Here is a 27,266-nt window from a genome sequence, read left to right on the forward strand (position 1 = left end):
TCCCCAGTAAATCCTGCTGTTTGGGATCCTGTAAGTTACTGGATTTGAGATATTCTACAACTCTTTCTTATAACTGTTTCCATCCATTTCCCTACTACTGATATAAAGATCACCTCTCAACTTACAGGACTTAAAGGAACGGCTGCTAATGTCTTGGTACAAGGCACATCTACAGAATGACACATCCTGTGAGAATTATCATTATAATGATCTGAACTCTGGAACAGACCTGGAATAACCCTGATGATATCAGCCACGGACGTCATGTGAAAGATGATGTTATGTTTGTGGCGTTTATTTTCCTTTTCATCCCAGAATGCCCCAGTCACATCCCTGTAGTCACATTACTCCCACACTGGCTATAAAGAGAAATAGAGATGCCATGGCTGTAATACTGTACAAGTTCTATAGTTTTCCTCAACAAAGGCAGCTTTGTATGAGCCCACAGTGTGTGACCCCTCTACCTATACTGATATATATATGGGTACTAAAATGACGTCATTTCTAATGGACTAGAAATGACATCATTTTAGTACCCAGATGTCCCCCTGACAGCCGGCAACGCACCTGAGACACCGCTGGCTGAAAATAAGTTAAGTAAACATTTCTTATGTATTTTTTTTTAATTAAAATATTTTTTAACACTTTTTTTTTTCTAAAACCCGGGTCGGGCAGGTGCAGTATGAACCCGCCCGACCCAGGAATCTTGTTATCTATACTGCCCTGTGCCCCGGCAATATCCCGAGTTAACAACCCGGGATATTGCCGGGGCGGCAGTATGAAAGTGGTATAAGTAGATGTCCACACCTGTATACATTTCTGTGGCGGCCTCGGGACAGGGTTTGTGGCTGCTGCATGATGAGGGTGTTCCTAGCACTTTTGAAGTGCTAGTCTGTCCTGTTCTCTGTTCCCGAACTTTGGGCACAACGAGGGCGGGTCTTATTTTGTCCTGCTTTCGGGATTCTAAAGCTTGGGAGGGATGCTTCATGCAGAGCAGCGGTGAACAGGAGATACTTCTCGACGTTCCCACAAAGCTGTCCCCATCTGGATGGCAGGACAGAGGTATGGATGTCTATTATATGTATATTTTTATGTTTATGTTAATAATGTATTTTTTGTATTGGATGATGGATCATTGTTGTCTGTGTATTGTATACTACTGTAAATTTCATGTGCATCACTGACAACCTTATGTGGAAACTTTAACATAAAAGATAATAATATTCTGTATCCAGGGGACACTAATCATATTTATATGCCAGTCAGTGGGATAATGTTATGCTCCTGTTTCCCCACCTTAACATGTGCAGTAAAGCAGTTCACCTTATCTATAATAACATGAGGCTGCTGAGTGGGAGAACAGGAGCAGAGCATTGTGTACAAGGTGACGTCACCCAGCTGCCAGGGACCATAGAGATCAGCGCCAGGAGACCACTATAGAGGAGCAGTGACCGCGTATAGAGCGTCTCCCGGATATCCGGGCTCCTCTTAGCTGTCATGGTGATATCGGCGCCTGCGCAGTAGATCTACCCGGCGCCCCGAGGTCCGGAAGAAGTGTAAGTTATAGATCGCCGGTGATCAGCGGCCGGTTCCCGCCAGACATGGCCAAGCCCCGGCTCACAGCAGCCGCCTCAGCGCAGGAGAAGACCGAGAGCAGCCGGGAGGAGGAGAAGGTGCTGATCCGAGGTGAGGACCGAAACCCCGACATGTCCGTGCGGTGTCCTCTGCCCCCACCGTGCCCTCTGCCCCCACCGTGCCCTCTGCCCCCACCGTGCCCTCTGCCCCCACCGTGTCCTCTGCCCCCACCGTGTCCTCCTCCCTGGTACTCTGCCCCCCCACATGGGTCCTCATTTATTCTACACCTGTCCCCCCTCATCCTCCCCCCGTCAGACCTCCTCTTCATGTCTTCTGGTCATTCATTCGCCCAAAAAGTCCTCCTTACCCCAATCCCAAATTATTCCTCCCCCCCCCTGGTCCTGTGATCCCAATCTGCCCTCACACCTCCCCCTATCCTTTCTCCCCTTGTCCTTTGGTCCTGTAACTCCCTCTGCCTCCCCCCTGTCCTACTACAGTCCTTTAACCAAAGCTTCTAGCATAGGCAAACCGAGGGGGGATCTCCTAGTGCCTGAAAACCCCCCTTCAAGCCTGGGGCACTGTATACTTGAGGTGGCTGGACCCTGCTCCCGTTTCACACAGATCTGCTTGAAAAGGGACAGCTGCGCGCGCCTAACAGTAGTCCACGCAGCATTGCCCATGTATATTATGGGGATAGGGAGAGTTGGAGAGCAGCCAAGTACTGTCTAATATCATAGCCACACCCCCATGCATGCTGGTCATGCCCACTGGTGGTGTGTAAACCCCCCCCCTCTACAAATCCTACATTTGCCCCTGCCTTGACTGCTCCTGGGTCTCCTTCCCCTCCCTGGTGTCCTCTGGCTCTGTGACACCCCATAATTCATTTTAACAGTGACCACCCAGCCCCCTTATGGTCTCTGGTCCTGCTGTTGTCCACTCTTGTGTCCTCTGACCCAGTCCACAGATTAGGACCCAGAAGTTTCCACAAACATGATGTAGTATAACTATTCTCATTGTGCTGAATCCATAATACCGTTCTGTTTTACCGGTTCCTCTGTGGAAAATTCAACTTCTAATTGATATAATTATCCTTTGTGTAACCCCAATTATCTGTGTTACTGCTGATAGTAATTACTATGAGGGTGAGGCCTTCTGTTACCAGTCTCTTACATGGTGATTCCAGTAGTCACAAAACCCAAAGTTCAGTCCTGACCTAACAGGAGCTCTCCCAGCGTTGGCAGAAAACATCCACAAATCCCTGATTGTAATGTGAGGCCGGCAGTTATTGCAATTGTGGTTACAAGTGAACCCAGCTGGATAGTTTTTATAGGTTGCTGAAAATGGTTGTACCGTATTACCAGCTGGACGCTGTGTCAGTATGAGCAGACCATTTGTTAAATGTAGGGGTAAGATAGACCCAGGAAATATGTGAAGTTATAGGGACTGATAGTTGTTGAAGTCATTTAGCTGTGGAAAGCAACAAGTTGTAAATGGACGATATGATTTAATAACTAATTTCTTAGAAGCTTCAGGCCCTTCGGTCATAGTCCTCTTCTGACTTTAACTTGAAAAAGGTTTATTTGTGTCCCGACAGCTTGGATCGTCTATGGAACAGTTAATCATTAAACCGAATCATCTATATACAACACTTGTTACCTTTAATATATCTAGCATAACATGCTGCTCTAGCAGCGGATCTATAGAAAGTTCCCCACGATAATTTAAGTCCTGACTATTGTTTATTGTTTGTCACTTATTCTGTAAGAATGAGAGCCAGGATTTTATAAACTGATTCTTTGTTGACATTTCACTCCCAAGTTCTTATCTGACTGCAAACAGCATTGTAACCGCCTACAGCTCTGATTAGATATTAATCAGGACAACCTGAAAATCTGTCTGATGTCCATTGTAACTGGGTCTCTGTTATCCACCAAGCCCCCAGACCATCCAATTCAGTCACCCGTGTGTGTGTGTGCGCCCCCGAGTTGGACCCAGGTGCTTGTGTTCTGATCTCATGTGTTGATGGTCCTATTTCCAGCCTTCTGATAAACCTCACATAGAGGAAGTGCAGCTACGTGACAAAATATTGACCAAATCTTACACATACATGATACCAGTTAGGTCTTGTGTAATATTAAGCTGTATACTTGCTATATAATGTGACAGCCAGTAGAAAGGAATGAGCTTACAATCTATATTTACATTGAAGTGGCCTCATTCTGTGTTTTCCTACGTTCCAGGGAAGGCTCACTCCGAGGGAGGATCTGCTCGTATGTCCTTCCTCATATTGGTGTCCATCTTTCTCTCTGCGGCCTTTGTTATGTACCTGGTCTACAAGCACTTTCCACAGCTTAGTGCGTAAGTATTCATCATCATCATCATCATCATCACCATTTATTTATTTATATAGCGCCACTGATTCTGCAGCGCTGTACAGAAAACTCGTTCACATCAGTCCCTGCCCCATTGGAGCTTACAGTCTAAATTCCCTAACACACACACACACACACACATACAGACACACACACACACACACACACACACACACACACACACACTAGGGTCAATTTTTGATAGCAGCCAATTAACCTACTAGTATGGTGTTTTTTTGTGTGGGAGGAAACCGGAGCACCCGGAGGAAACCCACGCAAACACGGGGAGAACATACAAACTCCACACAGATAAGGCCATGGTCTGGATTTGAACTCATGACCCCAGTGCTGTGAGACAGACGTGCTAACCACTTCACCACCATGCTGCCCTGAACCATCTAATCTCTAGTTCTGTAAAGTGTAAGCTCTTTTTTGTAAATGGTAAAAGTATGTAATTGTCAGAAGGCCCTGGATGTACTGATCATTCTGTACGACCCTGCGAGAGGTGATAGCATGTTAAAAATCAATTATGTTTAAAATATTTAAATGTGTTTCTTCCTGTTTTATGTACTAATTACTTAAACTAGGGAATGTGCTACATCCGTCTGACCTGCTGTGTATCACTCATCTGAGCTGCGCTATTGTGTATATATTGAACTGGACCTAGATGCAAAATAATTTTTGATGCATTTTCTGTGTATTGGACATTAAAACTCATTCATAAAAAGTGTAATACACACAAAATTAATCTTGCATCTAGGTTCAGCTCAATTCTTATGATTGTGTTTTAATGTCCTAGTGGCAGGTGTGTAAATCTGTTACAGGTTTGCGTTATGAGACTGATTATTTTATACACTAATACAGCGTCACTACATGTGCCAGAATGGACCACATATATTAAAAGCTTCCCACCCTTTATTTTCAATAACTTTATTTGTTGTGTCACACAGGGAAGAGAGAGAGTTTATAAAGATTCCAAGAGACATGGATGATGCCAAGGCGTTGGGGAAAGTCCTGTCTAAATACAAGGACACCTTCTATGTGGAAGTCTTGGTGGCGTATTTTACCACTTATATTTTGTATCCTTTATAAGAACAGTAATCATTCTCTTGTTAGGGGCTGAGGCGCTGTAAATAGTCCTTTGTCTTCTGAATGGTTTACACATTAGCAGCAATGTATTGTTCTTTATGTGCAGTATCCGTACTAACTCTGTTCTTATATAAAAGTTACTAATCAGTTTAGACCCCGTAAGAAATGAACTGTATCCGAGCCTATAGAACTGCTGTGCTGGAGAGGCAGACGTGCACACAGCTCTCATAATCCCCTCATATCCCCCTCTAATGCCACTTCTGGCTCCAAATGACTCCTTCAGCCCGCGAAAGTATTAAACGCTGATCCCGCTGCTGCTGTGTGTACTCTATTCAGTCATCCGTGTGAGAGATCTCTCCCCGGGCACACAATGACCACACAGCTCCGATGCTCACAGACAATGAGAACAATGTATAGTACATAATCGGCTGATATCTTATTATCCTTAACTGCAAGCTCTCCAGTCTGCAAACATTCGCTATTCCTGGCTCCATATTCCTGAGCATCCTCTCCGGGTTCCTGTATCCTTTCCCGCTGGCTTTGTTTCTAGTGTGTCTGGTGAGTATATTATATCCTGTTACCACGGTGTGATCCTGACTATGTATGACTATTAAATCAGACCTGTCACCTGCACACAGTGGAGGCCGCCATGTTCTGGGTGGGACCAGTAGACAGCCTATCAGTTTGCTAGGAATCGGTGACCTCACAGAGGCACTGCCTGTATTACGGATTCCTACAGTATGTTGCATTTTCTTGAATATTCGTTCAACCCTGTGTAGGTTACAGGTCCTCTATAGCTCTCTGGGTGCAGCCAGTTTCACACTAACCACAGCCTAAAGAGTGGCATAAATTGGACATCACAAGTTAATTGATTTCCTCTTAAAGTATGGATATATATTTAAATCCTGATCTGCTGACATCCAGCCAGTGGGAAAGGTTGTGTTTTATTTTTGTTTTGTTTAGTAGGCTGTAGTTCACTGTATTTAAATTTTGTAGAGTGATTTGAGGGTGGGTTACGCAAATGTTTTTGAAGACTTCATAAGCAATGCTTCATAATAATAATAAGATACAATAAACAGCTTTATGCTACAGAACTGACGTTTACAGACTGTTGCTAGAGCAGGAAGAGGGAGCAGATAGAATCGGTCTTTTGTATGTGTAGGGCCAGAAATACAGGGTCCCCAGGGACCCTACATCTAGACTTACCAACTCCATCATCACTATGGGAATGGTGTATAAGGAGTATACTGATGGATATCTGGGAAAGTAAATGTAAAATATGTTCAGCATAGTATATAAATATATGTGTGAAACTGGGACAATGTGTCAGTGCATCTAGATACTTCTTAATACAGAGAATTTTATGGAGGATGCTCACTTTAACTCTTTCCTCCCTGTGTCCAGTGCTCGGGCCTCGGGGCCTCGTTCTGCTATCTGTTATCCTATCTTGTGGGGAGACCGGTGGTGTATAAATACCTGACAGAGAAAGCAGTGAAATGGTCACAGCAGGTAAAATGCAGCATTATATTCATATATTGCCTCCAAAAGGCCTAAGTCTGAGGGCTTCCTTTATCAGAAGTGGGATCATGTCATTCTAAAATGCAATATAATTACTCAACTGCTTACAGACGAAGCCTGGAAATGGCGGGATCTGCGGAGGCAGTAAAGGCAGTTTAGTCTCTGACGATGGCTATATGTACCGGTTGTACTGAATCTATCGGTGCTGGCAGTAAGAGACCTAGCAATGACTTTTAAAGAAAACAAACTGTAAAGTCACCTTTTGTATCCAGGTCTTATATCGCCAGTGTACCTGGCTGAACACAGATGCATCGGGATTTCTTGGGAATGTTACCACAGAAATTTATTGGCTTCTTCTCTAAAGTGGCTTCAAATTACTATGTGAAAAATCATTGAAAAAGAGTTATTTGCTTCTTGATAAATTTATCTGTATGATGCACTTACAATAAAACTATTTAGGCTCCCAAATGAAAGCTTAATTGTCCTGAAATACACTATGGGATATATTCAGCTACACAAAGCAATTGGTTACTGTTAGTTAAACCAACTGTGAAATGTTCACATATTGATTCTATGTTACATTTGAGTTCTTTATTTAGGACACCTACCGTATTCCCTGCTTAAACCGGGCAGCCGAATCTGGCAGTGCCACTGAAATGAGAGCTGTTCCGTGGCTGGATGAGTGTCATAGCCATCCAATCACAAGTCAGCTGTCATTTGTGTTGGCGTCAGATCCCTTCTCTCCTTCACCCAGAGCAGCAGTTACAGCAGCTCTCCAGCAGGGGGCCCTAGTACAAGTGAAAGTGTCAGTGAGGCACCACCCACCGCGTATGTGAGAAACCCATAAATGCGTTTGGCCTTCTGTTGTATAAAAGCGCTTGTGATACTCAGTCAGACTATTTGCTTCAGTTTGTCTTGTCCGCTCTCCCAGATTAATCTGTGTAAAGAGATTAATGTGTAAACTGACACTTATGTTGCATAATCTTCTTTAGCCAGATTCTGTAACTTGATCTGAATCTATGATGTTTGTACAGTTCCGATTACCTAATCTGTGACTTACCGGTTCCATTCGTCTTGTTTTTCTAGGTTGATCGGCACAGAGATCATCTGATTAATTATATCATTTTCCTGAGAATAACCCCATTCCTGCCAAACTGGTTCATTAATATCACATCCCCGGTAATCAATGTCCCTCTGAAAGTATTCTTCTTGGGAACCTTTCTAGGTGAGACTTGTTTCATCTCTGTCCTAGAGCTCCACCCAGTGGAAGTGGAGTGTAATGACTGAAGTGCTCCAATGAATGAGATTACATAGGGTGTAATTAAATTGCGTGCACATTGCTGCCCCTTACGGCAAGGAATCTTTCATAGAGGTGCAAGGAAAATGAGTGGAAACTCCAGCCAGAATATCATCAAGATTTGTCTCCATGCACGTTCCAGAGCGATATTGCACTAAAGTGAATCTCCCCCGCTTATTTCTGTAAGAAAAAATTGTCCTTATAACAGCCCTTCATTCTCAAGCCCCTCAGGCAAATAATCCTAACACATCCCATATAGAAAGGTCTCTGGTTATAGAGGGGAGAAGCCCCACTTGTCTTGAAGGAAGTTTGTACACTGTGCTCATTGTTTCATACATGTAGCAATAGCTGAGACCATTAATGATGGGAGTGGGGGGTTATGTAAACTGGGGAGTAGAGTCTGAGTGAGTGGCTGCTGTCTGGTGGCTTTTCTTTTGGTTTTGTGTTTGTGGTACCCAGCTTCCCTGCAAGCTCTGTAGCCCCTGAGATGTGTCTGCAGTTACCATAGAGCTGCAGCCCCTCGTCATGGTAATGCTCAGACAGTACAGAGTGATGGATCTACAACCAGTGCTGGCCAGATCTGAATGGGAGCTGGATGAGCCATTCTTTGCTATGGGAGCGTATAGGCCCTATATGTGGGGGGAGAGCGGATGTAGGAAGTTTTTATTCTCCATGCACAGACAGGCTTTACTTCTGGGTCACAGCCATCACTCATCAGTGGGATTTAGTAAAAATGTGGAGTGACACAAACCACAGAAGGGTTAACTCCTAAATTCTATACACTTAAAAGAAAGCCAGGCTGGCTCTCAGAGGAGGCCGGCTGCAGGGAAAACAAAGATGTTTGGGAAATATAATCCAAATAAATAAAGTATCTGGATAAGCAGTATATGGTTAGGAAGAAGATTGGATGTGCACAGGCTGATACTGACGGGGGAATGGTGCAGAGTGTGAGGAGAGGGGGATATTGAGGCTGGGTACACACTACAGGAAACTTTTCCCAATGCAATGTTGTAAACGATTTTACAAACGTCTGTAAGTCCCGATCAGTATGCTGATTCATGTGCTCTTCATCTGTCATAACCATTGGCTGAAAATATGGTGACTCTACACCCTCCATAGAGATCTATGGACACTACCGGGCCTGAGTGCAGACACTGCAGAATTGGAACAACATCGTTCCATTGTTGAACAAGATTTTTAGTCCATTTATACAATCAAATCAAACGATACTGATGTGTTATCGAACGAAAAATTGTTCCTTGTTGCAGTATACGTGCTAGTGTTATATCGGGGGCTGAACAGTCGTTTATTGTGTGACTGGCCCGATAATCGTCTGAAAACTCTATTATGAAAACTGTATTATGTACCCAGCCCCAGCCCAAGACCAAGGACGATAAGGATATAGCAGGTCATTGACAGAAGTGGTTTTGTTTTAGTTAAGTAGCAGAAACAATAACGTAAAGAAGGTAGTCATGATTCCATTTACAGAGGAGACGATTCTTTCAGAACATGAAAGTCTGTGGTGACAGATGGGACATATCTGAGCTTGTAGCAGTGCTACTAATGTTGTTGGCAGAATGATATAACAGTCACTAGTAACGGGAGTAGTCCCAGAAGGCTGATGAGTGTAAGTGTTGTCCAGACCAGTGTGTCTGACACCGGTAGTCGGGAAATTAATGGAAACTGCTGGAAGAATTGTAGAATATCTAAAATCCAGGAGATGTACGAGATCCCAAGCTGCAGTACTACGGGGAGGTCATGTCAATCAAATCTGATGTGTATAGGTTTTTTTGATTGTATGACTAAGACAATCAATGTGCAGCCATTGACCTAGTATCGTGAGATTGTATTAGCTCTTTCACATGAGAAATGGAAGCTTGAGATTGGATTTAGTGTTGGTTGAAGGATAGACAACATAGTTGTATGAATTGGAACATATACAGAAGAATGAGAGGTGACCAGTGGACAGGGAGGGGTTATGTGTCTTTTGTGATCTTTATTGGTAATGATATTATTGCCATCAAATAGTGTTTGTTTAATTACAGTATAGACGCACTCATGAGATGACTAATGATGATCTAGGTTGGTAGGAGAATGACCAAGAGCAGCAGCTACAATTCAATGCAAAGTCATTCACTTAGGTCTCAGAAATCCACAGGTTATTTCTAGTGTTAACAACACACATGATGGTAATGATCGAGACAGATAAGGAACTAAGGACCCACTATATTAGAAGACGTAAAGCTGGTCAGGTGCCAGGTAGCAGAGGAAGTGGCAGGAAAAGACAGGTGGCGATTCCTATATAGGTCATTGCTGAGGCCATACCTAGAATACTGTTCTATCTCCAGCAGGACATAAACAAATTGGAGATTGTGCAATGCAGGCAACTTAAATATTCATGGCCCAAGTCACAAAACTGACCAGGACAGAAAGAAGCACCTCAATATGTACAGGGGGTAGGACAGAAGATGTTACCTACAGCAAAGGTTTTAATAAGGAACATAAGGGAAGCATTCGTCACAGGACAAGAATATTAGAACAACATTCCCTAAAATAGTGTCCCAACAGTGGTGGTAGAAGAATTTAAACAGGAGTGGGCTAAATGTAAGGTTATTCAGTAGCTTATACAAAGCAAAGGATCGAATAGACGTGTTCACGGTTTTAGGACTAAATATGGGCAGATTATTTTCCTTCAAGTTCTGTGTTTCTTGTGACCTCCCGCAATAGTCCAGTGCGCACATCATAACACAATCCCCAATGTGATGGCCACATCACGGTTTGTTCTGACGCACCTTATTAGCCACGTTTTCAGTCTCTAATTCTTTCTTTATTGCAGGCGTGGCTCCACCATCGTTTGTAGCCATCAAAGCTGGGACTACACTCTACCAACTCACCACCGCGGGAGAGGCCGTGTCCTGGAACTCCGTCATCGTCCTCATGGTCCTCGCCGTCCTCTCCATACTGCCGGCAATCTTCCAGAAGAAGCTGAAGCAGAAGTTTGAATGATTCTCTGCCGGTCTTCCGACCATCATCTCAGGATGTTCCCTTAAGACTAAAACAAAAACAAAAAAGTATTTAAATTTCCTGGAGTCTCAGACTGCCATTGATTGGCTTTTTATATTTCATGAAAATATTTTATTTGGACCTTTTTCTTCTTTTTATACATCCCTGTTCTCCATTGCTCCATGTGTTTCTGCGGCTCGGAATGATGCCCTGTGCCTATTGAGGGGGTGTGAAGGATTACAGGGGCGAGTTCTGGATACAAAGAGCCTCGGAATGGTTATTTACATAAGTTATTAAACAGCTGGGGTTGGATTGTGACGGAGTCGCTGTGAGCCGGAGGCTGCTACGTGTAACAGATGATAATCTATATGGTATAAAGACAAACTCTTGGTGTAATACGGATATGACACAAGAACAGCGCACTGAGCACCAACAAGGTGCTCGCCTATGTAGGAAGGACACTATATACTGTGTACTGGTGATATAGTATATGAGTATTAGGAATGAACATGTAATGGACCCACAGGCAGCTGCGATGTCACCTATTGATAAAGCGGGGACGATTTGCGGGGTCCTGGCTGACCTGAGCCGAAGAATATACAGACAACGTCTCATTAAAATAATAACGCAACTAGTGGCCGCCATTAAAATAATTTAGCTAATATGAGTTTGAGTTTATGTAACATAAGTTATTGTTCAAAGGGCAAATTCTCTTAAATAAACTGGGTAATAATGGATAAATAGTGTCACCTGGACTGATACATCTATAAGGGACTATATTTAGTCCATATCGTTCAAGATTTCCAAGTACAATTCTGCTTCCTGACATTTTATTATGTTTCTATAGCTGAGATTTATACTGTATCTCTACGGTTTTGTGTACAGACAGCATTGTATAAAGTAAGACCAGCTCCTGTGTTTATTACACAACCTTCACTACACAATCGCTGCCCTGATGTAAGTCTAAGATGTCTCAGACAAGAGTCCCTGTGAATGTGACGTAGCGCCCGTTGTACTCCTCTACTGCCATGTTTAGTGTTTGATTTCTACAACGGTCTTCAAGCAGGTGACAGATCTCACGTCTGTCTGTCCTCTGGTATACGGCTGTCGCACCTTCATTCTACTACAGTCCAGTCCTGTAATGAGATTATGTATTTAATTGGTAAAACTTTTAAACTATCAAAGTGTTGTCCTTGTGTGTAGTTGATTGATCAGCTGAATGAGACCTGAAGCTGGCGAGGGCGGGCACCATGCTGTTGGCGATGACTGGTCCTTGCTAAATGGTAACTGCACCCCCTCAAAAGCCCTCCTAAAACTGAAAGTTTAATATTAGGTGTCGTTCGACATCAATATCTCGGAGCCTTCTACGGAGGTTGGCTCTTCTTGAAACAGACAATGTGTTGTCGATGCCCCTCCTTCGTGACCTTCCTATCAGTATGATTGGGGAAATCACGGAGGAGGTGTGTTGTCAACGCAAATGCTTGTTCGTAATGGACAAGCGGCAGAAGAAGCGATGAGCATTGATTGTGGGGTTAGCGATTGAGGGACAACCAGGTTCTCAATAGGTTAACTTTGTTGTGTTCTCTGTCATAGCTGCTCCACACAGCGTTTATCACAGAATGTTGGAAGTGTCACTATGTAGTCAGACTAACTGAATAACCATTCTCATAACCATACCTGCAGTTCATGTCTGGCCACTAGGGGCAGCCCTGTGCTCCCAGAATCAACTGAAACCGTGTCCTTCTTTATATTCTAGGTACGTTTAATTCATGTTTGTGCCGAGGCTGCTTCCTCCACACAGCATGATGTGTTCTATGTGTGTTATGTAATTATGTGGTACTTGTGCACCTTCATTTTTGACGGTTTAGTAGACTGAACAACGTCACTGTATTTTTGGTAAGATTCTAAGAACCTAAATAACAGTTACATTATGTAATCTAGCTCCTAATGCCATGCACCTCTATGTATAGGTTTCTATACCATAACATTGTATTTACCATGGAGATGACATTAAGCTGTTCTGTATTCTAGCTAAATGTCAGCCAATGAATCTACCAGTATGTTTTTGGAGTGTGGGAGGGAACCGGAGCACCCGGAGGAAACCCATGCAAACACTGGGAGATCCCACCGCTGCCACCAGAAATCTGTGACAGGATGGACCACCTAAGCCACCCTGTCTGTTGTTGCTGGGAACCGGCTGGGCTTACTTTGCCACCGTTCCCTTATGTTATCCCAAATGCACCCTCTTGCCACAGTAGGAGGGGTTTACAATGCTGCTGAGCTCCTATATGACGCACAGAACCACGTTACTTCTGGGTAACTGTCACTGCTAGTGTACTCCTGTGCTGGTACACTGGGGCTGGTAACTCCGGACCTCTTACTATGTAGATCAGGGTTGCTGTGGATGGATCCCCCCTGGCCTATCACACTGACCAGAGCTGCAGGGTAGCGGCAGAGCGGTGGTACTGGAAAGCTGGGTCCAACCTCAGAGACAGCCGGTGAGCGGATTAGATTTAGGGTTTAATCTGCAGGTCACAGGATTACAGCAATATTGAAGAAGTTGTCAAGCAGGGTCTTGAAGCAAAGAGTGATGTTTTATTTAGCTCAGGTGCCCTGACAAGGACAGTTCCACTGATTAAAGTTATCAGTGGTCAGGTCAGATGGAACATCAGAATGATATATTTCAGTGTACAGGACAGTGCTTTTTATACAGGTTTGGACACAGGCTATTTTTAGAATCAGGATGTACCCTGTTTACCAAAACAGATTTATATGCATCGCAAAACTAACAATATTTACACTTAGTTGTGATATCCTACAAATTCATTGATGTCCTGCATCTTGTTTTTAGACACAGAAAATCTAGTAGCAAGGTCTTAATTAACCCTTCCTGTCTTCAAAAGGCCTCACACATCAAAAGGCCTGATTAACATATGGGGCTTTTTTTTTCAGACAGTTCAGAATGCACATTCACACAAAACGTCACAAACTCCAAACAAGCCATTTTCCCACATCACAATACACAAAAGGCTTCCATTAACAAAGGCGTATTATATCAGATATATACCTTAAGAAATAATACATTTCTGCTAGCAAGGCTAACTAAGAGACAAATTTCTTCCCCTGGTCTCAGAAATTAAAGATTTCCCTTACCAGAATATATACAATATCAAAAATAAGTGCATGTGCAATTATATGATTAAGCGCCCTGCTCTATTTCTTTTAAATAAATTTCTACCATAAGTTATTTATATGTGATCCAGTCATATTTTTATATTCTTTTTCTCCAATTTATATTCGCTTCACTGTAGAATAAACTGGTGCACTGCTTATTAAAGGTGCTGTATACACCATACTGATAAGTCTGTCCATCACATTTACATTGACATCCTCTGGTGCATTTTCATAAGCTTGGTTTTCAGTTCAGTATTGTAAGCACTGATGGGTAACATGTGGCCCACCGAGCCCTGGCTCCTTCCTACCCAGTGAACCCAACTATTACGCCCTACTTTATGCTCCTGCAAGCTTCATCCTAGGTCTGCCTACTATTGAATAGTAACTGGGACAAGGGTAGATCTTGGTGGGTCATTAAGTAGAGAATAGTCTGAACTTGATTTTATTATTTGCCCAAAGCAGCGACTTCCAAACACGTGGCTTTCTCTACACGTCACAGCATATTTGAGAACAGGGGAGGAGCGTGCAGTCTGCACCACGTGTCTCCTCCAGGGGAGAGAACCGCGTGATTCCTGCAAAGTAAAGGAGTCTATTGGGGTATTATTCGCCATTCGTTCACTGGTACTCCCATTTTGTGTCATCTAAAGGGGTATGGGGAAATTTAGGGGAAAATGGAGGGGGCTTAGGGTTGTTTTAGGGCAAGTGTTATGTGTCAGAGGGATTTTGGGGTAAATAGGTTTTTTTTGGGTGAGTGGGGGTTTCATTAGCATCTGAGGTAATCTGAAGGGTGTTTTAGAGAAAGTGAAATCTATTCTTTTTTTTTTTTTTATTGAAAGCCCGGGAACAGTGCTTTCGTGCCCTAATAAACGGGAAAAAGTGCGAAACTTAAAAAACGTGTACTAGGGTGCGGTCCATGGCCCTCCTCAAAAAAGGATAGGCCCTAGTCCCCGATCCACGGGGGCAAGGGTCTTCAGACCCCCCTTCGCTGCGAGGCTAGGGGGGGTCCCTTTGGCCCTGGGATCCACCGAGGCTTCACCCAGGGCTCGACAACTAGCTCACCCCCGGGAGGGTGAGCCAACTATGGGGTTTCAGGGGAGTAGGAGCCATAAGGCCACACAACCCCCCCTAGATCTTAGGGGACGCAGAGCCCAGGAAGGGCCTACCCGCACCCCTAAAAATCCGTGAAACAATCAACATAAAAGTGAAAGTGACAAACAAGAAGTGTCATAAATAAAAATAATAAAGTGCCGAGTGGTTACGGCCCCAGCCTCATGGCTGGGCTATTATAAAAATTTTCTCGCCCAGCCATAAGGCCGGGGCAAAGAATAAAAAGGCGGTGCGTATAGAAAGTGGTCTAAAGTGCTCGGTGCCAACATAATCACATTATCTGTTTCAAGGTGCTGCTGACCTGTGATTTTTTGGCACCCCCGGATCGCCACTCTGGGGGCACAATAGTCCCGGGCTTTCAACGCAGCTCACCCAGCCCCTGGCCAGAGGACCAAGTGCAGCTCTGACACAACTGCACTTGATCTTAGCCAAAAGGCCGAGAAGCGGTGAAATCTATTCTTACGCCATTTGCTTAAACATATTTCCTTACTACTGCGTTTAAGGGTAGTGTGCGGCTATTTTGAAGGTTAGAGGGCTAAATATGTGGTGCCCTTGAAGTGTATGCAGTTGCCTATCACTGGTTTGTACTTACTTGGCTTCTATACACTCATCAGAGACCTGTGAAGGGGGCATTGTAATGTTTTCGGGTGCCTCAGTGCTCCAATGAATTGCATGCAACGCTGCATTGACTCCATCTGTGTCTGCTCCGCGTCACTGATGTATAATGAGCAGGGGGTGGCTGCTGTATACTTCCTCCCTTGAACAACCTAAAGTGAATACAATACGTGAATACAACATGTAATTGAAAGGACTGAAAAAGCTAAAATACACAGTGTCTTCTATAAGATGCTGCTCATAACATTAAGTAAATGGATGTATTAAAGTTTTAGGAGCAGAACAGAAGATATTTAAGATAGTTTTGACAATGGGAAGATTTTAATGCACAAGTCTTGTTGAACACTTCAGTCACCCTAATTACAACAGGAGCACTAGTTTATACTAAGCTGTATAGTACATATAACAAACATCACAAGTGCTGCCTGGGTTCAGGAATGTTATATGGTGCCAGATGTACAGAAATATAATGTACTATATAGATGTTTTTATTGTATCATTGGTCACTATATGGGTCCTATATATCTTCTTTCTTTGGTTCTAGATATAGCCAGAATTAAACTAGTGAGCTCAGGTGCTCAGTGAACCTGTAACGTAACACAGCCCCACAGACTGGGGGTGCAGCGGTTTCTGTATAAACCACCAGTCTCTCGGTTCTGTTTCTGTCCTATTGTTAACATTGGACGTTGTCCCCGGTGCGTTGATGAACACAGGTCAGACTCTAACGTTTTACCACCAGGTCACTGCCGGAGCCCCAAACCTACATGTAAATGTTTCTGGTGCTAAATAAACTGAATGTTGATGAGAAATGTATCTTTCCCTGGTGACCACCGGTCAGTAAATCTGTTAGAAGAGACTGTAGAACTAACGCTGTAATGAATGACGATTTATACGTAGAAAGAAGCTGAATTTGCAGCCAAACAGAGGGAGCTCATACAATCTGCATCCTCGCCCATGCTGTGTACAGACATACCGGTCAGCTCTATTTTTACACTGCATTTTAGTTTTGGGCTAGGCTGCAACCCCCCTTACAAATCTAATTTTAAGATGTGCATTTTACACCCCCTGCACCACAGAACAGGTTTTCTAGGAGAATATTTTGCACCCAGTAGCTGGATGTGAACTTTACAAGATTCTTATTACTGAATCAATCTGTGTTTAGGCTTCGTGGTCATTGGTGTTGTAGATAAACAGTATTTCTGGTCCAGAAAAGAAGGGGGAAGTTGAGCACTTAAATTTACGTTGCTGAATGCACTAACCAGAAGCCAAACAGTGTCAGAGGGAAACTTTCTGGCTAAACTTCCTGAAATGACACTGATTTTATGGGGTGAAATTGCACAATCTTCAAACATTGAAAATGGCAAAAAACATATTACTAGTAATGCAAAAGTAATCCCTGTAACATCACAATACAAAATGTGGAACATTAAGCAAATCATTACCTGGGATTCCCAAACACTTAGGGAATATTATCAATGCTGCTACATTTCCCACTGCCAAGTTATAGAAAGGGTAATCCCCCTAATATTACTAAATAATCATATCTAGTGTGTACTTTCCATGGAATATTTTATGAGTCTCTAACAATACAATCCCATTTTTTGGGGGGAATTTCTGAGAACTTCATTAACGGGCCTCCGCTGATAGTAATCCAGACCAGCCTCCATCCCCTCAGTACCACATTTCTCACTTCTCAGTAACTAACACACCAGAACAAGCAAACTTTTAGTTGGGTTTTGTTATTATATTTAATTCTCATTGTCTGCTACACTTATAGAAATATTATTTACTTGGCAATATGGTTCAGTCATGTTTGGGCTTGCGACAACACACGGCCTCTCTAGTGACAGAGTACAATGCAGAGCAAGTCCTGTTGGCTAATGTGTAATAAGACGTCCCAGGTGGAGGCTGCTGTATAACAGGACCACCCATCTGCTGCTTACTGCCAGGGCCCCTACAACCCAAACATCACTCCAATGGCTGCAGGCAACACAGAGTGGCTAGTATTATATACAGGTCTCACATACAAGGGGTAGTCACTGAAGGGGTCTCACAGATAATGGAGGGGTCTCACATATAAGGAGCAGTCACTGGAGGGGTCTCACATACAGGGGGCAGTCACTGGAGGGGTCTCACAGATAATGGAGGGGTCTCACATATAAGGAGCAGTCACTGGAGGGGTCTCACATACAGGGGGCAGTCACTGGAGGGGTCTCACATGCAAGGGGCAGTCACTGGAGGGGTCTCACAGATATTGGAGGGGTTTCACATACAGGGGGCAGTCACTGGAGGGGTCTCACAGATATTGGAGGGGTCTCACATACAGGGGGCAGTCACTGGAGGGGTCTCACATACAGGCAGCAGTCACTGGAGGGGTCACAGATATTGGAGGGGTCTCACATATAGGGAGCAGTCACTAGAGGGGTCTCACAGTTACTGGAGGGGTCTCACAGGGTCTCACAGACAGGGAGCAGTCACTGAAGGGTCTCACAGACAGGGAGCAGTCACTGAAGGGTCTCACAGTCACTGGAGGGGTCTCACAGACAGGGAGCAGTCACTGAGGGGTCTCACAGTCACTGGAGGGGTCTCACAGACAGGGAGCAGTCACTGAGGGGTCTCACAGTCACTGGAGGGGTCTCACAGACAGGGAGCAGTCACTGAGGGGTCTCACAGTCACTGGAGGGGTCTCACAGACAAGGAGCAGTCACTGGAGGGGTCTCACAGACAAGGAGCAGTCACTGAGGGGTCTCACAGTCACTGGAGGGGTCTCACAGACAGGGAGCAGTCACTGAGGGGTCTCACAGTCACTGGAGGGGTCTCACAGACAGGGAGCAGTCACTGAGGGGTCTCACAGTCACTGGAGGGGTCTCACAGACAGGGAGCAGTCACTGAGGGGTCTCACAGTCACTGGAGGGGTCTCACAGACAGGGAGCAGTCACTGGAGGGGTATCACAGATACTGGAGGGGTCTCACAGTCACTGGAGGGGTCTCACAGACTGGAGCAGTCACTGGAGGGGTCTGACAGACAGGGAGCAGTCACTGGAGGGGTCTCACAGACAGGGAGCAGTCACTGAGGGGTCTCACAGTCACTGGAGAGGTCTCACAGACTGGAGCAGTCACTGAGGGGTCTCAGTCACTGGAGGGGTCTCACAGACTGGAGCAGTGACTGGAGGGGTCTCACAGACTGGAGCAGTCACTGGAGAGGTCTCACAGATATTGGAGGGGTCTCACAGACAGGCAGCAGTCACTGGAGGGGTCTCACAGACAGGGAGCAGTCACTGAGGGGTCTCACAGTCACTGGAGGGGTCTCACAGACAGGGAGCAGTCACTTAGGGGTCTCACAGTCACTGGAGGGGTCTCACAGACAGGGAGCAGTCAATGAGGGGTCTCACAGACAGGGAGCAGTCACTGGAGGGGTCTCACAGATATTGGAGGGGTCTCACAGTCATTGGAGGGTCTCACAGACTGGAGCAGTCACTGGAGGGGTCTGACAGACAGGGAGCAGTCACTGAGGGGTCTCACAGTCACTGGAGAGGTCTCACAGACTGGAGCAGTCACTGGAGGGGTCTCACAGACAGGGAGCAGTCACTGAGGGGTCTCAGTCACTGGAGGGGGTCTCACAGACTGGAGCAGTAACTGGAGGGGTCTCACAGACTGGAGCAGTCACTGGAGGGGTCTCACAGATATTGGAGGGGTCTCACAGACAGGCAGCAGTCACTGGAGGGGTCTCACAGTCACTGGAGGGGTCTCACAGATATTGGAGGGGTCTCACAGACAGGGAGCAGTCACTGGAGGGGTCTCACAGATATTGAAGGGGTCTCACAGACAGGCAGCAGTCACTGGAGGGGTCTCACAGTCACTGGAGGGGTCTCACAGATATTGGAGGGGTCTCACAGACAGGGAGCAGTCACTGGAGGGGTCTCACAGACAGGGAGCAGTCACCGGAGGGGTCTCACAGACAGGGAGCAGTCACTGAGGGGTCTCACAGACAGGGAGCAGTCACTGGAGGGGTCTCACAGACAGGGAGCAGTCACTGAGGGGTCTCACAGACTGGAGCAGTCACTGGAGGGGTCTCAAAGACAGGGAGCAGTCATTGAGGGGTCTCACAGTCACTGGAGGGGTCTCACAGACTGGAGCAGTCACTGGAGGGGTCTCACAGACTGGAGCAGTCACTGAAAGGGTCTCACAGTCACTGGAGGGGTCTCACAGATATTGGAGGGGTCTCACAGACAGGCAGCAGTCACTGAAAGGGTCTCACAGTCACTGGAGGGGTCTCACAGATATTGGAGGGGTCTCACAGACAGGCAGCAGTCACTGGAGGGGTCTCACAGATATTGGAGGGGTCTCACAGACAGGCAGCAGTCACTGGAGGGGTCTCACAGTCACTGGAGGGGTCTCACAGATATTGGAGGGGTCTCACAGACAGGGAGCAGTCACTGGAGGGGTCTCACAGACAGGCAGCAGTCACTGGAGGGGTCTCACAGTCACTGGAGGGGTCTCTCAGGGTCTCACAGACACTGAGTCTTTCTCTAGTAAATAGAATGATGTCATCCTGACACCACACAGCGCCTGCGCAGCCCCGGCCCCGCCCCCTGCGCCTCAGGCCCCGCCCCGCATTCGGTGCTCAGCTGTCCCGAGCTCCCGGCATGCAGTGCGGGTAGCCGGTGACCGGAGAGATGAGCGGGGGAGGGGGGAGCAGCGCCGCGCCCGGACGCTTCGCCGACTACTTCGTCATCAGCGGGCTGGACACCGACACCGGGCTGGAACCGGACGAGCTGTCTGGTGAGTGAGGGGGGGGGGGAGGAGGGAGCGGGGAGCGGCCGGGGGGTGGTCCTGTGTGTATATATATATATATATATATATATATATATATATATATATATATATATATTTTATATACTGTGCTGCAGGGGACCGGTATACACTGCGCTGTGTATTACATCACTGGGGACCGTTATACAGTGTGATGTGCTGCAGGGATCTATATATATATATCAGTGTATACTGCTCTGTACATCCTATAGCTGACCTTATAATGTACAGTATCCTCTATGTGTGTACAGTGATGTGTATACTGTATCCTGCATGTAACTGTACTGTATGTATGTCCTCTACCATATATGCAGAGTGTACATTGTGATATTCTATGCTGTGATTAATAACATTGTTTGCATCTTATTATATACCATTATTTTAGAGATATGTAGGGTCCTGTTATTTAGTGGTCCTGGGAGATGTCTGTTTGGGGGACCGGTGATATATGTGTAACCTGAATGGTACCAGAGAAATCACCACCCCAGGTAGAGGTTGGCATATATCGGGGCGCATGTTGTGCCCATCGCAGTACCTCTAATCTGGAGGTAAACTTAATCATGAAATTCAAAGTTAGTTTTTGTTCAGATAATTTCCAGAAGTGAGTTAATGAAGTTATTCAGGTCTGTTTGATGGTTCGCATTAAGGAATAATGTATTAGCCTCCACTATCCTTTCATCTTTTATAGTAGTGTATAGTGACTTGATGTCACATGTTACCAGGTAGGTATTGGGGCTGATTTCTACGTTATGTCTTTGATACATGATCTAAGTGTTTTTACAAATGGTCTCAAATAAGTTTCCACAAAAACGCAGCTTTTTCTGTAAGATTTCCTATTCCTGACATTTTTGGGGATCTTGGGCAAGAAGAAAAGGTTCAAAATCTTAGGATTATCAATCCCCTAAAACACTGCAAGTGATTTAGGTTTCCTGGGAGATATAAGTTTGGAAAAGCAGTGATTTAGGGGTCCTGGTAGAGGTAGTTATTTGGGGATGCAGTGCTTTAGGGGTCCTGGGAGAAGTAGTTATTTGGGGATGCAGTGATTTAGCGGTCCTGGGAGAAGTAGTTATTTGGGGATGCAGTGATTTAGGGGTCCTGGGAGAGGTAGTTATTTGGGGATGCAGTGATTTAGGGTTCCTGGGAGAAGTAATTATTTGGGGATGCAGTGATTTAGGGGTCCTGGGAGAAGTAATTATTTGGGGATGCAGTGATTTAGCGGTCCTGGGAGAAGTAGTTATTTGGGGATGCAGTGATTTAGGGGTCCTGGGAGAGGTAGTTATTTGGGGAAGTGGTGATTTTGGGGTCATGGGAGAGGTAGTTATTTGGGGATGCAGTGATTTAGGGGTCCTGGGAGAGGTAGTGATTTGGGGAAGTGGTGATTTAGGGGTCCTGGGAGAAGTAGTTATTTGGGGATGCAGTGATTTAGGGGTCCTGGGAGAAGTAGTTATTTGGGGATGCAGTGATTTAGGGGTCCTGGGAGAAGTAGTTATTTTGGGATGCAGTGATTTAGGGGTCCTGGGAGAAGTAGTTATTTGGGGATGCAGTGATTTAGGGGTCCTGGAAGAAGTAGCTATTTAAGGATGCAGTGATTTAGGGGTCCTGGGAGAGGTTGGTTGGGGTCTCTGCAGAATATGAATTTCACCCCTGTTTATGTTTAAAGTCATCCTTCTAAAATATCATACCGTGGGGTGGACTAGGGAGGTTTTTGCACCATAAATTTAGGAGGGAGCATTCACTGAGACATCTAGTTTTTGAGATACCAGAAAAACAATGTCTTCTGGCTGCTGAAAGCCCTAATCACAGAGTTTATAATTTAGCGTAATGGGATCTTATAGGCTTGTTGATCTGTTATCCTGTATTACCATCTTACACAGGTTTGTAAATAAAGTACCCACTCTGCTTAGTTTCATATTAATGAGTCTTCCGGCAATTATTAAAATACGTACATGGTTACTTCTTGTCTGATAATGGCGCACGGACAGTAAACACACAGTATAGACGGACGTATGACATTTTGTTTGCACCAGAAAAATGATGTATGAAGTCTCATGTACTTTTCTCCAGCTGGTTTAGGGAGGGGATTTTCCTTTGCACTGATGCCCTTTCCCACCTCTACCATATCTCAGACATATCCTAATATTTAACACCTAGTTGATCATGCTCCCCTTTCTATTAGATTGTAAGCTCTTGTGGGCAGGGTACAATGTTTCCATTCACTATAGACCACGCCAGTGTCCACTGTTTACAAATGTAATTCTCTCTATAACATTACAATCAGAATGGTTTATGGTTGTGCATTGACTGAACCAAATAATGCAACACCTTGGTGACAAATTTTTGGACCCTTCTCACGTTAAGGTGAAAGCAAAGTTCCCAGCCCACACCCTAACTAACTATTCCTTCTCCAAATAGAAGTTCAGAAAAGTGCTATCCACCCTCAATTTACTTTATTTGCTTTTATGAGCCCACCTGCAACTTTTGCTAAATACATTATTTAAAAAAAAAAAAAAAAAATATTTAAAAAAAAAAACAGTTGTGCAAAAGGTTGAAGTCAACAAATTAGTCATCTGACGGCAGGAAACCCCCTTAGTTGTCATGTACTGAACTCAAGATTAACCCCCATGTCCCACATTCAGCTTTAACGTTGTTAATTCAACTACAGACAGCCAGTTATGCCACCCTAATTTTACCACAACTCATAATAACTCATCCTCCTTTTAACGATAATTAGAACAAATAGTTTTAGGAAGCATTTGATAAGATAAAATAACACAAACCAGAAGACATACTGATCCTCCATGAGCATTTCCTGGATCCTCAGGATCCATGAGGGGTCTCCTGCTAACTACTTAGTCCTCTGCCCACTGAGCCTGTTTGAAAGAAGGGTGTCGCTGCCCCTCCCCTACATGGGAGGGACATCGACAACAGCTTATCGTATTTCCATCAGAGTGACAAGAATGTGATTTTGTTCTTTATCTCGACAAACTCCACCCAAACCAATTTTCTTGTGATCCAGTGATCTCTTTGCGTTCATATGACCTCTCTATTCATAATTACCAGCCTATAATGATACACGCATTGCCCAGCGGGCAGGGGTCTAAGGACCCCCCAGCATACACTAACATGTCTGACCGTTCCTAAATCTATCAGCATCACACATTCCAAGTGATTGTTATGATTCTTATGCGCCTACACGATGCTGCCTGGTCCTCCGTCCAAGGTTCCAGGTGGTCTGGGGGGGGAGGATGGGGGGCTTCGGCATTTCTGTAATAAAACACTTTTTAAGGATTTTACACTAATTAAGCTGAGTCCAGACCAGTTATATACTAGCTTTGCAATATATTTAGTTGGATACACATGGATGTTACGGCCAGAAGTAACTGCAATGTGTTTTTCAAGCCAAACAATGCCTGCAATATCAAATGCCATTTAACATGTCGCACACTGTGCTTACCCTGATGAAAGGGTTAATGCGGTACCCATGTCTTTTAATGGCGTTTAATCGCTTTCCCTGCGACTGGTCTGAGAAGCTGACATTGGTACCAAACTGCAGATTATAGACAGCGTTTCTGTCCTGAGATTGTGTCATTGCTATAATTAGCTGTGGCTGCTGGATGCCAGCACCAAGGAGTTGAGATTTCTTCACTGTGAAGACAATTTACATAAATTATGCACTAGTAGCACTTGGCTGGCAGATAGTGACACCAGATCACCCCCGTCGCCTGCCATGACACTGAGGTTAGGCCGTTTCCACATCCTAGTCAGCGTGTAACTAAACATGCTCACGGGACGGGAAGTGTCAGTGTTTTCTATGAACTAGGAAGGACGGAGACTGAGATTGTTTGTTTTATTTGTGCATAGTGTGATATAGTTGTTTCTCTCACCCCACCAAAATGCTCCTTGTCCTCTATCTTCTGCTGTGTAGGTGGCTCCACATTGTAAATCCGAATTCTAATCACAGACACTGTATATAGATCAATATAGCACTCTTGTGCGTTCATGGAAAAACTGTAGCTGACATCACTGGGTTATTATAACTGTTTTATAAAGCTTCCACAATGCTCTGCATACATAGAGTGTTTTATAATGTTTACACCATTATAACATTACATAAGATGGAGATATAATAGGACTGAGATCCCATTGGGGGGGCTCAGAAGGAAACGCGCAGCATTCAGTAGAATACTACAAGTAACAGCAATTTGTTCTGAAATCATTGGGTTAGAGTCAGAGTACCTCTATCTTAGAAGACCTCATTTTAGAGTTACAAAAAGTGTTACAAACGGAGCAGTCCTCATTATCTGTGCCCTTACTTAGCGTTCACTAAAGAAAAGCCCTCTTAGGCATTTATGTCTGCTACAAAAATGCTGTAGTCTTTAAGGAATAAGCGTAGAATCTTGGAGGTAAAATACATTGCTCTTGTAAAAAGTGAATTATTACCCCACCACTTTATTACAAACAGCTGAAGGATCTCCCAACTCTTTATTACAGTGTCCCGATTTGGTCTGATGAGGATAAAAAAAAATGGTCCTGTAGGCATTTAACCTGGTGTGTATGATGCAACTGATCCAGCAAGTCTGCAAAACTATCACTCACAACCTGCCTGCTCAGTGACAGAAGCACCTTCCTTCTAACAGGACATCCTGCTGCAGAGCAGCGAAAGAGAGCATGGGGGCGTTATTTAAATATAAACACTCCAGTTATTATTATTGTTTATTTATATAGTGCCAGCATACAAACTTCACACCTATGAGGCCGGTTGGAATTGAACTCATGACCTCGGTTTGAGGCAGCAATGCTAACCACTGCGCCGCCCATTTATTTCATGTATGTTATTAATCTCGGTAATACATTGCATTTATTATTATGTTATTGTTGCTTTAACTCCATTTGGCAATTAACCTTGGTCAGTAAAGTAATTATTGCTATTCTCTGATCGTTAGGTGTTGCAGCACATTCTGCTATTTTGTATCATTTATCATTATGCCCTCTGTATGGCGCTGCGGACCTCACGTGGCGCCCTATAAATACATGTTAATACTAATAATAATCAATATATTAAATGATTATGTCCTAAACTTTACAAGTAAGTGTCACTTTTATAATAAAGTTAGTCCCTGAGATTTCTGAGCACCAGCAAAGTTGTACTCGGAGCTTCCAATCTCCCCGAAACACTGAAGTCCTGTTGGATTATGATACGGACATGTTGGATTAAGGGTTCCCCATTGCTCATTGTTTCCATAAAGAAGGTTTTTATTGACAATGTCTGCACCCTTGTTAGGCCTCTGAGGGTAACACAAGTGTCTGAGAGATTGGACAATGGTTTAGAATATTTTAGTTAATGTATCTGATGCAGATTTGTGTCTGGAGATCTCCGTTGCTAGGTATATGTAACACCAGCGTCAGATAGGAATCATCCGAGTGCTGCTCTTTAGCCATCTGGGGCCACAAGTGGCCCCAAGGGAGACTTAATCATACCACATACAGCAGTGTGAGGTGATGAGTATTGGATTGTTCTGTAGGTCCGCACAGTATTTATCTGTTATGGGTGCAGGCTTTGTGTCCTTTACTAACTGCACCATCCTTTATGTAGCAGTCAGGGATTTGGCCAAATATTGGTGGAATAAAATCCTGTCCGGCCGTTCCTATGATGACGTTGTCACCTATTGCCCATTGGTTCACACGCCATATGAACCTATGCTGCACTTTTCATTTGCATTAAAATCTAAATTTGTCTTTCAAAATCTGTATTTGATAAATAGTTTCCCCTGATATTTGGACTTCATGGAGGATGTGGCTTTTTGGGCCTTATTCAGTCATTTATCCCCCAGAGTCGTCCACAATGCAGTATGAGAACCGGGATATGGGAGTGAGGTTGTGTAGAACCTTTAATGACACAGAACGCCCGTGTCCAGCCCACATCCGTTGTGCACCGTGTTTAGTTCCTTTTCATTACTCATATTTAGCTTGTTTAAAATATATTTGTCAATTATTGGGATAATTGTGGGGGATGAAGGACTCAGATTCAGTCTTGCAGCAACCAGATGTCACAATTAGGATCCAAAATTGTTTCTTCCCTGTAAGTGTGAAGTACATAGAAAGCACCACTCACAATATCACCCGCTGTCTGTAATGTCTTCGTTTATGATCACATCCTGGGAGATATATATTTTTTGGTAAACGTTATTAGTATCTGTTTTATAAAAGATCCTATTTATTTTAGACTTATTTGTTCTTTACTAACACAATCCTCCCTGGCTGAATGTGGTCCACAAACCAGGTAAATGTTGTGGATGTGACCTAGACCCTCCCCAGTCCTGCAGTTTACCCCAGGCGGGGGATTATATTATACATTCTGCATTCAGTGTCTGACATCTGGTCACACTCGGTGATGTCACCATAATGACAGTCGGCTGAAGCCGCCACGGTGCAGTCTGTATTCCTGGCACTCCTGGTGTTTTGTGTCTGTGTCTCTCCCTGCAGCCGCACTGTGTGATTATTACACCAGCCGGGACCCAGAATAACCCACCTTTCAGCTCTCTGTGTTTCCTATGGATGATATAATGTTGTCTGCGCAGTAACTGCAGCCCTTGCAGTATTACATTTGGAGAAAATATAACTGACAGCTTATCCGTGGGGCACAAATCGCTTCGTGGAATCAATTAAAATATTACAAAAGAACAAAATGTAACCGAGCCCATATG

The 27,266-nt window shown here is 44.5% G+C and overlaps 2 protein-coding genes and 1 long non-coding RNA gene across 4 annotated transcripts in view; 2 read left to right on the forward strand and 1 right to left on the reverse strand.

Moving 5' to 3' along the window:
- Positions 1 to 1,467: 1,467 nt before the first annotated feature.
- On the forward strand, positions 1,468 to 12,038 carry TMEM41B (transmembrane protein 41B). Its single transcript, XM_075188515.1, has 7 exons — positions 1,468 to 1,686; positions 3,816 to 3,933; positions 4,898 to 5,026; positions 5,501 to 5,594; positions 6,441 to 6,545; positions 7,641 to 7,779; positions 10,688 to 12,038. Exons 1-7 carry the CDS (start codon positions 1,602 to 1,604, stop codon positions 10,855 to 10,857), a joined length of 840 nt encoding a protein of 279 aa, XP_075044616.1. The 5' UTR covers positions 1,468 to 1,601; the 3' UTR covers positions 10,858 to 12,038.
- Positions 9,828 to 18,136, reverse strand: LOC142104064 (uncharacterized). The gene is made up of 3 exons (XR_012679506.1): positions 17,193 to 18,136; positions 15,728 to 15,902; positions 9,828 to 10,903 (listed from the first exon to the last, which is right to left on the reverse strand). It is a non-coding gene; the product is annotated as an uncharacterized LOC142104064 (long non-coding RNA).
- A 2,194-nt stretch (positions 18,137 to 20,330) lies between these two features.
- The window catches only part of DENND5A (DENN domain containing 5A), a 34,719-nt gene continuing 27,783 nt past the window's right edge, over positions 20,331 to 27,266 (forward strand). For both annotated transcript variants that reach the window (XM_075188516.1, XM_075188517.1), the window contains exon 1: positions 20,331 to 20,532. In XM_075188516.1, the coding sequence (XP_075044617.1) occupies positions 20,427 to 20,532 (106 nt within the window). In that variant the 5' untranslated portion in view covers positions 20,331 to 20,426. The remainder of the gene's footprint in view (positions 20,533 to 27,266) is intronic.

The sequence above is a fragment of the Mixophyes fleayi genome, chromosome 10 (assembly GCF_038048845.1).
Source record: "Mixophyes fleayi isolate aMixFle1 chromosome 10, aMixFle1.hap1, whole genome shotgun sequence".
Lineage (NCBI taxonomy): Eukaryota > Metazoa > Chordata > Amphibia > Anura > Limnodynastidae > Mixophyes > Mixophyes fleayi.

Excerpts from the sequence above, each read along its gene's own strand:
- TMEM41B (XM_075188515.1), top strand. The coding sequence starts at position 1,602 with ATGGCCAAGCCCCGGCTCACAGCAGCCGCCTCAGCGCAGGAGAAGACC. Across the intron at positions 5,595-6,440 it reads CTTTGTTTCTAGTGTGTCTG|TGCTCGGGCCTCGGGGCCTC; the intron begins GTGAGTATATTA and ends CCCTGTGTCCAG. Across the intron at positions 7,780-10,687 it reads CTTCTTGGGAACCTTTCTAG|GCGTGGCTCCACCATCGTTT; the intron begins GTGAGACTTGTT and ends TCTTTATTGCAG.